This window comes from Trichechus manatus, unplaced genomic scaffold (assembly GCF_000243295.1).
Source record: "Trichechus manatus latirostris isolate Lorelei unplaced genomic scaffold, TriManLat1.0 scaffold00090, whole genome shotgun sequence".
Taxonomy (NCBI): Eukaryota; Metazoa; Chordata; class Mammalia; order Sirenia; family Trichechidae; genus Trichechus; species Trichechus manatus.
In genome coordinates this window covers 3250891-3264618 of record NW_004444026.1, presented here as the reverse complement: position 1 = coordinate 3264618, position 13728 = coordinate 3250891, and the positions used below count along the sequence as shown (strand labels likewise).

Here is a 13728-nt window from a genome sequence, read left to right as displayed (position 1 = left end):
TGTCTTTTTACTCTTTTGGTGAAGTATTATGATGAGCATAAGTGTTTGATTTTTAGGGGCTCCCAGTTATCCAGTTTCTCTTTAAATCACCCTAACTTTTTAAACTTTATCTTATTTTAATTATTTTGGTTTCTTAATCTTTCAAATATGTATATTTACCTTATTTATGTAATGCCTTCCCAGAGAGCAAAAGGCTATGCGGAAAACATTTTATGAACAGAAAAGATATTTAAATGTCAGAATGAGAAGAATGAATGAGGGAGAGTGAATACAGCAGGAATGAGGCCCAGAAAGGAAAAAAAGGTTGTAAGGGCTGAGCCCTCGGAGTCTGAAGTGGAAACATTAGATAGAGGACCAAAATAAGTTTGTTCATGTTCCATAAATTCACAAAATAATTTCATTTCACTGCTCAAGAAAGGGTCAGATATTTCTACTCCCCCAGCTTGCCCCCAGGACAATCCTGTGGTTCACAGTTCCGGGCTAAACTGTCTCTCCCTGGTCCTGTGGTCCCTGACTGATTTACAGTAATAGAGTTGGGCAGGACTTGAAGATATCATCTAATCTTGAAAATGTCTAAGGATGAAGACTCTGCAGCATTCTTAGTAATCCATTCTATTTATCACCCTTTCCTATTTTCCTATTGTCTCACCCTCCCCAGCCCAGCCAGCATTGACAGAACCACAAGGAATCTCAGTGCCCAAAATACAAGCTAGTATTATCAAGATGGCCTGGTGAGTGTCGTTCAGGAGCATCACTTCCTAGTTTCTTTATGGTGTTGACTAATAATAACTAGATAATATACTTAGGGAACATTATCGAAACTATACTTATAGGAAAATGAGCCACTTCAGTTATGACAGTCACATCATTAAAAAGACCAGAATCACACTAGATGACTTCTAAAGTCTCTTCCAACGCTTATGTTCTATGTATCTCTAATTCTGTGAACCAAAATATGAATAAAAGTAATTATAGGTTGTTTCTCGTAAGCATTAACCTCACGTACTGTTTCAGAGAAAAAAGGCCTGCAAAGTTCTTGGCACCGTTGAGACATAGTCTCTTCTTTGGGTAAAGTTAAGGAGTTCCTAGGTGGTGCCAACAGTTAATGTGCTCAGCTGTTAACTGAAAGGTTGGCAGTTCAAGTCCACACAGAGGCACTGCAGAAGAAAGGCCTGGCAATCTACTGCCAAAAAATCAGTGATTGAAAACCCTACAGAGCATAGTTCTACTCTGACACACATGGAATCACATGCGTCTGAGTCAACTTGATGGCAGCTGGTTTACTGGTGGGTAAGGTTCAGTCCTGATGGCCAAGCCTCAAGAGAAGTATAAGGAAGAAGAGTGAAGAATCCCAGAGAAGAGCACATGAAATCAACAGAAGGACTGAGTGTGACTGGGGATGGGCCTTTAGTATCCTGCAAATAGGATATAATAGAAGGCTCTAAAACTATGCCGAGAACTTTGCACCAAGTTCTTAGATACCAGAACAAAAGAACGTTCTTGAAACTGAAAAACAAAGATAAGATAAATAAAAGGAGTATAAGATATTTTTTACGTCTTATATTGTAGGTAATAAGCTTGAAGAAAGAATTGCCTGAAAGGCCCAGGCTGAAAACATAAATAGATTCATGGGAGATTCATTTTGTTTATTAGAGAAAACTAAACATATTTTAGTTGTACATCCCCAATTTTTTGAAAATGCATTTTCCTTTGTAGCGTTTTGAGGGGCTTTCCAATGATAAAAGTAATAACTGCTCATTGTAGAAAATGTTGGATAATGTCAAAATATATAAAGCAGCACCTGAAGAGAGCCGCTCTTAACCATTGGGCATATATTTTTTTAAAAGTCTAATTGTCAATGCATTTTTAAACAGTTGAGATCATATGGCACATTACATTTTTGTAACTGATTTTTCACTTAGCATTACTATGTTCCAATGTCATGAAAAACTCAATTTTTACATCATTTTAGTGACTACATTATATTTTATCTTTCAAAGGTGCCAATATTTAGTCAGCCTTTCCACTATTTGGGGACATTTAGAGTGCTTCCTCTTTTTCAAGAGCATAATAAATGTCACTGCAATAAATACCTTTGAACATCAATATTCGCCCACATTTCAAATTACTTGCTTATTTTATTGAACTTTTGAGATTAATGTCATAAATAAAACTCATACTGTACCTGATTACCCCTTATTCAAGACAGAGTAGTGGGGTTGCCTGCGTCAAGTTTATAAGAACCGTTTCCTATATGAAAATAAAATTCTATTACTTTTTTGCTTGTTGTTGTTGTTAGCTGCTGCTGAGTCAGCCCCCAACTTACGGTGACCCCGTGCACAACAGAAGGAGATGATGCCCTATCCTGCGCCATCCCCGTGATCAGCTGCAGATCGGACTGTTGTGATCAATGAAGTTTTCATTAGCTGATTTTCGGAAGTAGATCACCAGGCCTTAAGGAAGCTCTGCCAAAATCTGTTCCACGGTATAGCTTGTTGTTGTTAGGTGCCGTCAAGTCGATTTTGACTCATAGCGACCCTGTACTACAGAATGAAACACTGCCTGGTCCTGCGCCATGCTCACAGTCATTGTATGCTTGAGCCCATTATTGCAGCCACTATGTCAGTCCATCTCCTTGAGAGTCTTCCTCTTTTTCTCTGACCTTGTACTTTACCAAACATGATATCCTTCTCCGGGGATTAAGCCCTCCTGATAACATGTCCGAAGTATGTAAGATGTAGTCTTGCCATCCTTGCTTCCAAGGAGCATTCTGGTTGTACTTCTTCCAAGACAGATTTGTTCATTCTTTTGGCAGTTGATGGTATATATTCAATATTCTTCACCAACACCACAATTCAGAGGCATCAGTTCTTCTTCGGTCTTCCTTATTCATTGTCCAGCTTTTGCATGCTTATGATGCAATTGAAAATACCGTGGCTTGGGTCAGGCGCACCTAAGTAGTCAAGGTAGATCTTTGCTTTTCAACACTTTAAAGAGGTCTTTCTCAGCAGATTGCCCAACACGATGCATCTTTTAATTTCTTGACTGCTGCTTCCATGGATATTGATTGTGGATCCAAGTAAAATGAAATCCTTGACAACTTTAATCTTTTCTCCATTTACCATGATGTTGCTTATTGGTCCAGTTGTGAGGATTTTTGTTTTCTTTTATGTTGAGGTGTAATCCATATTGAAGGCTGTGGTCCTTGGTCTTCATCAGTAAGTGCTTCAAGTCCTCTTCACTTTCAGCAAGCAAGGTTGTGTCATCTGCATATTGCAGATTGTTAATGAGTCTTCCTCCAATCCTGACGCCCTGTTCTTCTTCATATAGCCCAGCTTCTCAGATTATTTGCTCAGCATATAGATTAAGTATGGTAAAAGGATAAAACCCTGAGGCACAGCTTTCCTGACTTTAGACCATAAGTATCCCCTTGTTCTGTTCAAATGACCTCACGAGCACAATTAAGTGTTCTGGAATTCCCATTCTTCGCAATGTTAGCCATAATTTATTATGATCCACACAGTCAAATGTCTTTACATAGTCAATAAAACACAGGTAAACAACTTTCTGGTATTCTGTGCTTTCAGCCAGGATCCATCTGACGTCAGCAATGATATCCCTTGTTCCATGTTCCACGTCATAGCTTAGAACTGTTTAAATCATTTCTAAATGTACTTGCAGGAGGTAATATTACATAACTGATTTTAGAGTTGCAGACCAAGGTGACACATTTTTTATAGCTTGCTCATGCTCAAACTTTCTTTAATTGAATTCCTTGGAGTTTTTGGTATATGAAGTGCACACAAATTCAGATGTAAAGTGCCTTCAGTCTGTGCTCCCCCAGTGAAGTGATTTTCAGCTGAAGTGTTTCTATTTGCCTCTAAACTAGAATGCTAATGAATATGTTTCCACCTTTTGCATCCATTATGAGCAATGTTGAAGACTTTCCATAGAAAAGCCCAGCTTTTCTTTTCCTGTCAAAAGTACTGAGTCCCATATTTGAAGAGAGATCAGTAGTCTCTCCTAGCAGTAGGCCTTTTTCTCTCATCTCTGGCCTCAGAGGGCTATGTCTGAGTCCTTTTCTGTGGAAATTTATATTTGCAGTGCTAAGTGATCTGCCTCCTCTAATTGATAATAGTTTTTCTTTGCTTCGTGATGCCATTGTTTTAAACATGGTTTGACGACCTGCCCCTGAACCTTGCTTGATTGATTAAATTGGTTGGTTGTATTGTGTCTGAGTAGAACATTCCCCTTTTCATTGAGTAAGAGAATTATTCTTTCTTCTGTTTAAAAAAAAAACTATATAACTAATTCCAGGGGACTTGAGGGTAGGGGGTATAATGCTGGCATTATAGGAAAGAAAAATATTGAAATTAAATATTACCTTTTATGACCAGTGTTTGTTTAATCAGCTTTGTTGAGGTATAACTTATATACAGTAAAATTTATCAATTATAAGTGTATAATTTCATGAATTTTAACGAATGTGTACAGTAGTGTAACCACTACCACATTAAAGATGTAAAACAAGAAGTTTTCTGTGTAGACATACGCTTTCATTTCCTTTGGATATATACCTTGGAATGGGATTGCTGGGTTGAATAGTTAAGTATATGCTTAACTTTATAAGAAATGCCAGACTATTTTCCAAAGTGACTGTACCATGTTGAATGGGTTTTTTTTTTTTAGTACCTTTTACTTGTTTCTTTTCTCTACCTCTTCACTCCCTCCATCCCTCAAAAAATTTCCTATCCCTTATAATGTGTGACAGTCCTTAACAAAGACAAGGCCGGAGTTTGTACACTGAGGAAGAGGAGTAGGACTAGAGGGAGTTGGTAAGAGGAGTAGGAGAAAGGGGTTGCTGGGTAAATTCACATGCCTGCTAGAGGAGATGGCGGGGGTGGGGGAGGGGGAGTTTTTTTGTAATCTCAAATTGGTATTCTTCCTGTGAGTATATGAGATACCAGTAAGTTCAAGGTCAAGCACAACTTCTAAAACACTTTTATGTACATTAGATTTGATCCTCACTCTGTAAAGTACACCCTCTCCTCATTTATCAGTGTAGTTAGGTTCCAAAGACCATGGTCACACACCTCATTAATAGCAGCATTAGGATTAGACTTGAGGTTTCCCGACATTGCCCCAGGGCTTTATCTGCTAATAGTTATAAGTCACCGCTTCACTGATATCTGCACTGAGCTAGTATGTTAGACTTACTATTTCTAGTTTTTACAACAACCATATTATGTACCATTATCTCCGTTTTTCAGATGACTCATTTAAATGACTTGCCCAGGGTTGTAGAGGCAGTCATTGGCAGGACAGGAATGGACCCAAGGCTTCTGACTACAGGTCCTGTGCTCTTCCACCTTCTCCATGCAGGAGAAGCAAACGCTCCTTTTCGAACAGCAGAGAAAAAGGGGAAGGTGAAGGACACACAGTGCAGCGCAGGAGCAGCAACGTGTTAGCAAACCGCCCTTGCCACTTCTTTTCCAGTTCACATTGGGTTTCAGTCTGAGGCATGTTTACTTCGGATGTGTCACATCTTTATTGACTGGGCTTTATATTCATGCTCTCTGTTCCCGTGAGTAAACCTGCCTTCTTCCTGCTTCCATTTACCTATCTCCTTGGAAACCCTGGTGGCGTAGTAGTTAAGTGCTGTGACTGCTAACCATAGAGGTTGGTGGTTCAAATCCACCAGGTGCTCCTTGGAGACCCTATGGGACAGTTCTACTCTGTCCTATAGGGTCACTATGAGTTCGAATCAACTCGACGGCAATGGGTTTTTTTTTTTTTGTCCCTGTGTCCTGGCGTCCAAGCCTGGTCTAATGGCTGGTTTGATTGTCTTTCCTTCTGACCCAGTTTTCTTCTCCTTCTCTTCCTCGCTCTTTCTTTCCCCTTCTCTTTCTGCCCCCGCCCTTCTTTTCTTACTTTCTTCCTTGCTTCTGCCTCAGTCAAAATACCATCTGCCTTTCTCCAGACTTCTGTGCTCCTACAGGCTGTTTTGCATATTTGTAAATATGCTGTTTAAAGATAGCTAGGGCATGTTTCAGAGCTGTTTTAGTACAGTTTTTATCATTAGTGTGAAATACGAAGCTCAGTATTTTCTATCACGAATAAACTATTACTTTAAAATTAAAAAAAAATTTTAAGAATGTAAAGTAGATGGTGTCAAGAATGGTGTTAATAGAAACTCCTTATGACAAGATTTACATCCTGAATATTAAGAGAAAAAAAAATTCTGCTATACTATTCTGCAAATAATGAGATTCCAAAAGTGAGTCTTCCATTTTATTTAAATATTATCAGGAAAAGCTAGTAATTTTAAGGTCTCAGTAGAGCAGTCAGATTCACCCATATGTAGCCAGAGAGTCAGTCGCTAGATTTTACTTTGTACAATTGAAGAGATGTGTATTTTTATATTTCTACGTACGTGTCAGAATTCAAGATTCTACCCTGGCTTCCAGGAAAGGGGGTTTTACATTTTTAGAGTGTAGGTGTGAGGCACTTTGGGTTTTAGGAGAAGTATTGGAGAAGTACTTCAGAGCAGCAGGGTCTTCTGCATGGAGGAACAAAATCCTGACTCCCTCCCCTGTGTGACGGAGGGAGAGCTTGGCCTGAATGCAGGCCGCAAAACCTCAGGTAAAAAATCTTCACAGGCCAGTAGCAAGCACGGTGGAAAGGAGGCTGATTGAGAGACTGTGGGCCAAAACCAAAAATCCTGACGCCGTTGAGTTGATTCTGACTTGTAGTGACCCTGTAGGACAGAGTAGAAGTGCCCCATAGGGTTTCCAAGGAGCGGCTGGTGGATTTGAACTGCTCGCTTTTTGGTTAGCAGCCAAGCTCTTAACCACTGCATGGGCCAGCCCTCTAAGATTGCAAATCCCCTGGTAGGAGTAGCCACAGTCAGCTGCAGACTTAGTTGCCTGGTAGAAACAGTTGAGATGATTGGACTGTGAAGCTGGGAGAAGAGAAGGGTGGCTGGAGGGAAGAACCAAAACCAGACATCTCCTCAGCCCAGTTTTGCTTGGACCCATACACAAAGTCATGGGTCTTGTATTCCAGAGCAGGACCCTTCAACCCAGATTTCTTTTTGCAAAAAGTCCATTCATTAAGTTCTCCAACTTCAGCAACATAACTGTTTTTAAACGGGGTAAACATCTGTCCAGAAATATTCTGAGAATGTTTGTTTTCACTTTTTCTTTAAAATGCAGATTCCTAGTGAAGATAAGAGGATATTAGGTAGACTTGATGCAGATGTTTCCCCTTGTTCAGAAAGCATCGAGGATGCTGTTCAAAGAAAGTGAGCTTTTGTTAACATATGACAAGTTTGGAAGACAAGACTTGTGAAACCCATTAATACGTCTTGCAGAATACTCTAAGATCTCTGTTCCTCGAATGCAGGAGGACAGTGGCATTTGAAAATTAAAGGCTATCTTGTAGCCTTCAGTCCCCAAATTCCAGCCATACTGAGAGCTCTCATAGGAGTCCCTAGTGGTGCAAATGGTTGATGTGCTTGGCTGCTAACTGAAAGGTTAGAGATTCACACCCACCCAGAGATACCTCGGAAGATAGCTCTGGCAACCTACTTCCAAAAAATCAGCTATTGAAAACCCTATGGAGCACAGTTCTACTCTAACACACATAGGGCCACCATGAGTTGGAATCAACTCTATGGCAACTGGTTACTAGTTAGTTCACACTAGAGGAAGGAGAGAGAAGAGGTTAAGAAGCTCGTTCTAACTCTCCTTAGTATTCTGATTCAGTAATATTGACCTTATTCAGAAAACACCTTGTATAGGGGCATTAGAAAGAATCAAGGCATTAGCTGGAAATTCTAAATAGCACTGGTCCTTTGTGGAGACTCTTTCCTGAGGAAGAGAAATGACATTTCCATGTGCTGTTTCCATACTTCAGAACTTTCTGTCTCCCAGCAACATGATTGTTATGAGCTCAAATGTGTAATTACCTTTGATATCATGCTTAGGCTTCCCTACTCCAATATTAAGTAAATATTTACCTGTGTTTTTCTTATTCTCTTAAGGTTTCAGTTTTTACATTTAAATCTTTAATTTATTTTGGTGTTAGTGAGGAACTAACATCCCTCTCCCCCACCCCAGATAGTGGTAGTTAGCCAGTTGTTCTAACATCATTTATTGAATAAGCTCTGCTTGCTCCATTGATTTGAAATCCAGTGTTCAAAATCCAACTTTCAAACATCCAGGATGCTTACGTATCATACCTGATCGTACCTCAACCTCTTGGAATTTGGACTTTTATTTATTTTTGACAAGTCAACATTTTAGCCTTCTGCATGGTGGTTCTCTGGCCTGCCAGCAGCTCAGTTTCAACAGCAGTGCCATCTTTGTCTATACAGCAGTTTGTGTAGTTATTTAAGCGTTTTAATTAATTTTCTTGATGTTTGATAAAAATTAATGGAAAAGGGAGGAAATCAAACTGTTGTACTTGGCAATAAAAAAAAAAAAAGGCCTAGTAAACAGAACATGATTGATATAAAGATAGAAATCATTTAGGTCTCAAGGTTCCTGGATAGCAAAGTCTGCACTTGGCTGGTAACCAAAAGGTTGGCAGTTTGAACCCACCCAGGAGCACCGCGAAAGAAACGGGCCTGGTGATCTGATTCCATACAGATTACAACCGAGAAAACCCTATGGAGCAGTTCTCCTGTGTAACAGTGGGGTCTCCTAAGTCACAAATCAATAACAACAACAACAAAAATAAACATTTAGGTCTCCAAACAGTGACAACCCTTTCTCCTCAACCAGATGCTTGTTAGACTTAAGCTGGTTAGCTTAGGATGTTGATTGTGTAGGAGAAAGGCCAAATTAAAGAACATAGACACAGTTTTGGAAATTTAACATCTAAGATGATCTAAGTAGGAGAGGGCATCCTTGCTCTGAAACAGTGCCAAAGGTAACATACAGATGATTAGTAACCTCCTCAGTGAAAACTAGGCTGAGGTTATAGTTACTTTTGGTGCCTGCACCAGACACCGTTGTCTGCTATGCTCCTGTGATTTACCTGTATGTGCCACATGTCAAAAAGTGAACCTGTGGTCCAACCCTATCCTGCCACCAAAAAACAAAACTAAAAACATCACAAAAGGGGGAAGAACCCATTCAGTTGTTTTCCAGTCCGGTTCCACCAGTCAGTAACCATCTGTCGTCTCTCAGCCCACATATACAAATCATCACCAAGTCCTGTTGATTTTTACCACTGAAATACCTCTTAACTCATTTCACTTCTCTATCTACCGTCACCACCCTGGTCCAGGAGATCATCTTGTGTCTGAACCGCTGCAGTAGCCTTATAATTAGTCTCTCTACATCCACTCTGGCTTCCTTCCAGTCCGTTCTCCACGCTGTCACTAGAACCATCTTTTAAAGATGTCGGTCTGGTCACATCAGCGCCTCTCTGATTGAAACCCTTCAACGACAGGCCATTGTTCTCATGGTGGCCATGTCTCTAATATGGCCCACCTCAACTTGCGCCATGGTTTCCCTCACACTGGCTTGCCCCTAGTTTCTTTTCTTCACCCTGCCCCTTCCTACCATGGGAAATGCCCGGAATGCCCCCTCCAGTCCCAGAGTCAACTCTCAACATCCTTAGATCGCAGGTAAGCCTTTCCTGCCCTCTTAGATGAGGTCATGCCCCTGTTCTGTTCTCTGAGGATTCTGTGTCCCTTTCCTTCATAGCACGTACTGCAGTTTATAATTACACATTTATTTATGTGTTTATCTGATTAGTGTCTGTTTACCTCACTGGACTGTAATGTAAGCCCCGTAAGTGCAAAGACCACACCCGTTTTTGCTCATCATTGTTTTCCCAGTGACTGGCATAAAGGAAGTTCTCAACAAATATCTGCGAACATGATTCTTGCTGGCCCTGTTGGCAGCCTAGCCCGACACAAATCAAGACTTTTGTAAAGAATTTACTTATATTTAAAGACAGATAATATTCGTTCAAAATAATATTTTGTATTGTCATTTGTAGATTTAATGTGCCTAGTAGTAAAATACTCTCTCAGTGGAGTATTGCCTTTTACCATTAGAACGATCTGTTCATTTGTCTCACTTGACATCTGAATCTCCAGAATTGCATAGGCTAAACTCTTAGAAAAGGAAAAGATCTATCAGTATACATTTTCTATATCATTATGTGTCTGTAGCATTGCATACATAGATGGTGCTCACTATATGTTTGTTGATTTGTTTGTTATATGTTATTTTAATTTGAAAAGTGAATAACCACAGTATACCATTTGGGGAGGAAAGCAAAAAAGAAAAAAAAATTATCCATAACCCTACCACTTAAACTCAACCACTGTTAAATTTTGGTATGTGACCTTTGGTGTTTTTTATATGCATTTTTAATGTTGCCATAATCACAATGTATATAAAATTTTGTGCCCTGCTTTTTTTCCTAGATAACACTGTTGGTTGATCAAAGTATTATATTGTATATAACATGGTGTATGAGCCTAATTTATTCAGTTAATTCAATAAACCTCCATTAGGAACCACATTGTGCTGGGCACCATTCTACATGCCTAATAACCTTTCAAAGAAACTATAGAAATTTGGTACCTTGCTTATATAGTAATAGAATACTGTAGTTCAGAAGCTTTTGGTGATGTTTTCACTTCACAGATTAATTTTGTAGCATCTCCTCTCCTTCCTCACTGAAAGAGAAAGAAGCAGTACTTCTCTCTCATTTGTTTGATAACCTCTTTATTCATTCATTCAACATATTTATTCAGGGCTTACCATGTGCCAGGCACTATTCTAGGTATTAGAGGTACAGCAGCAAATGAAACAAAGTCCCTATGTTCTAGTGAGGGGAGACAATAATAAGTGAGTGAATGAGTGAATGAAAAGGTCAGGTGGTAAGTAGAAAAAGAAAAGAGAGGGTGAGAGACATGGATAATGGCACAGAGAGAAGGGCTGCTATTTTAGTTAGGTCAGGGAAGGCCTCTGATGGTGACATTTGAGCAGAGACCTAAATGGAGTGAGGAGCGAGCTGTGCAGCTGTCAGGGGGAAGATTTTTCCAGCCAGAGGGATTATCAGGTTCAGAGGCCCTGAAGCAAAAGTGTGTGTGGTGTTTTCAAGGAATAGCAAGGAGCCAGTGAGTGGGAGCAGAGTGAGGAAATGGGGGTGAGATAGATGCTGAGGTCAGTGAGTGAGGCGGGAGCCAGCAGGAGATGCGAACGGTCGGACAGGCCACGGTAAGGACTCTGGCTTTTCCTCTGAGTGAAATGGAAAGTCATCAGACTAGTGACACGACCTGACTCACGCTTTAACAGGATTGCTTCATTCTCCAGCCTCCCTGTTCTTCCTGTGAGGACCTTCAGTCCCCACCTTTATCACTGTCTGAATGAGTCACTTTGTACCAGAACCTGTGAATCTTCTCTCAGAGACACACAGTGTACTACTCATAACGTAAAGTGGCTCATTCCCTACGCGAATACATGCAGGAAGATAATTCACCACACTTTGTGGCATCACCAAATTGCTCCAAGAAATTAGGCACCTTCCATGTGTTTGAAAAACTGTATGACTGAATTTCGCATTGCTTTATCTCTTGCTCATTGGAGGAAATTGTCCCTTTCAAAAAATAATGACCAAATATCTTTTTCAAATTGCATAAAAAAAAAAAAATACTTATCCTGCTAAGGTGTACTATCAGTCTATAATTACAAAACATGCTTCAACCTCTGACACTCCAGAAACCAGCTTTTTGGGGGGTTAACCTAATTATGTAATCTTCCGTGAATTGCTTTATGGTTAGAACCATCACATGCCAAAGTTAGATCCCATTAGCAGGCTTAAAACATTTATTTCTGAAAGAACGAACTGTTACAGGTTGCTTTGGGTAATTGATTTCTTCTGTTTTCTTTGTGTTACAGGAGGAGACATCACAGCTTCCCCAGATTGGGAGAAAAATATGGAATGTGTTTTACTGCTGACTGAACACAACCAAATGAACTGTACTGACAGTAGTTTGAAAACCAGCAGTTAGCAGTTTGTTCAGGCTCCAACATTGCCCAGTAGTTTCCAGAGCAAACTCACTGTTTACAAGAACTCCCGGCCTTACGAAGTTTATAACCTCAAGCTTTTATTTAAAATATTTCTGCAAAAGAAAAGTAGCTGGAGCCCACTGTCCAAAATGGCCATGGAGGAGTATTTGTGGATGGTCATTTTGGGTTTCATTATAGCTTTTATCTTGGCGTTTTCTGTTGGTGCAAACGATGTTGCTAATTCATTCGGTACTGCTGTGGGCTCTGGCGTGGTGACCTTGAGACAGGCGTGCATATTGGCTTCAATATTTGAAACCACTGGCTCAGTATTGTTGGGAGCCAAAGTTGGAGAGACCATTCGAAAAGGTATCATTGATGTGAACCTATACAATGAGACGGTAGAAACACTAATGGCCGGGGAAGTTAGTGCAATGGTTGGTAAGTAGCTTTATTCTTAACACTGACAAGACATTTGTCGGTTGACCTGTTTGCTCAGAATTTTGTCATACCCATGAATGTGATTTTTGCTTTAACTTTTTGAAAAGTGGTTTAATGTTTCATATTTACTGTCTCATTTTTACTTTCTGCATTTTAATTGTTTTTTTTTTTTTTAGTGCTTATATATCAAGCAAACATTTATTTTCTCCAATTTTGTGCAAATGTGATTGTTAAAATAGATTTTGACTTAGTGAATACTTTTCATACAATACAGAAAAAGGTATTTATAGAATAGTGCTATATAGTTTTATAGTGGTTTGGAAGCTACCAAAGAAATAACCATTCTAAGTTATTATGTTAAAGGTTTACTTGTGAACTTTCCTTTAAGATTAATTTATATATTTTCTTAGATTTTTTTTATTAATTAGGATGCAAAGTTTTGAAACATTGGATGCCATAGAACAATATTTATTAATTTGACTTTTATATTCTCAGCTTAAATGCTAGAACAGTTGCCAAATGAATCTTAATTAAGTGCTTATGTTTAAAGAAATTCTGGTGTGCTACAGTGTTCGTAATCCTTTTGTTTTGATTTTCTGATTCTACCTCTGGGAGCTCCATTTGGTATGTTCGCTTTATTTTCCCGCCAGAAGCAATTTGTATGTCACCTATTTGTAGTATGAGCTGTTCTTGGTAGTTTTAAGTTGCTTAGATGAAAGCGAGATACTGAGGTAAGTGAAATTTGTTAATAAGCAAATTTACTGGTGGTGCGGTGTAGTTTCTCCATTCCCAAGGCAGCCATGGACCTGAAGCACTGTGAGGGCGCTTCCCTTACTTCCCTTGCTACAGCTGAAAAGAAAATTCTAGGCAGGCATGTCGTAAGTGCAGCTGACAGGACTCTCTCTGCTTGCCTCTAGGTAGAGATGACGTCACAGCAGACAGCTGATCTATATGGGTAATTTGGTTAGGGAGAAGAGGGTTAGAGAGGAGTTGTACCACCTGCTTTCAACAGGACAAATCCTTTTGTAGGAAGAGTCCTGCAGTAGGAGTTAAGATGCTGACATACCAAGAACACAGCTACATTCCACAGGTCCCTAGTTATTATATCATTAGCATTTCTTAAGCACCCAGAATATGGAGATTATTTGCCAAATTTAAGATGGCGATATTCTTTTTCTTTCGGCAAATTAGCTTGAGAAGCTGTTGAGGCATCTGATCATAAACAGACCAATATACTAAGGTATTAAATATT

At 39.6% G+C, this 13728-nt stretch overlaps 1 protein-coding gene across 1 annotated transcript in view; it reads left to right on the top strand.

The window, feature by feature from the left end:
* The window catches only part of SLC20A2 (solute carrier family 20 member 2), a 119621-nt gene that overhangs the window by 51666 nt on the left and 54227 nt on the right, over positions 1 to 13728 (top strand). The window contains exon 4 of the mRNA XM_004382088.2: positions 11928 to 12476. Within this exon, the coding sequence (XP_004382145.1) occupies positions 12188 to 12476 (289 nt within the window). The 5' untranslated portion in view covers positions 11928 to 12187. The remainder of the gene's footprint in view (positions 1 to 11927; positions 12477 to 13728) is intronic.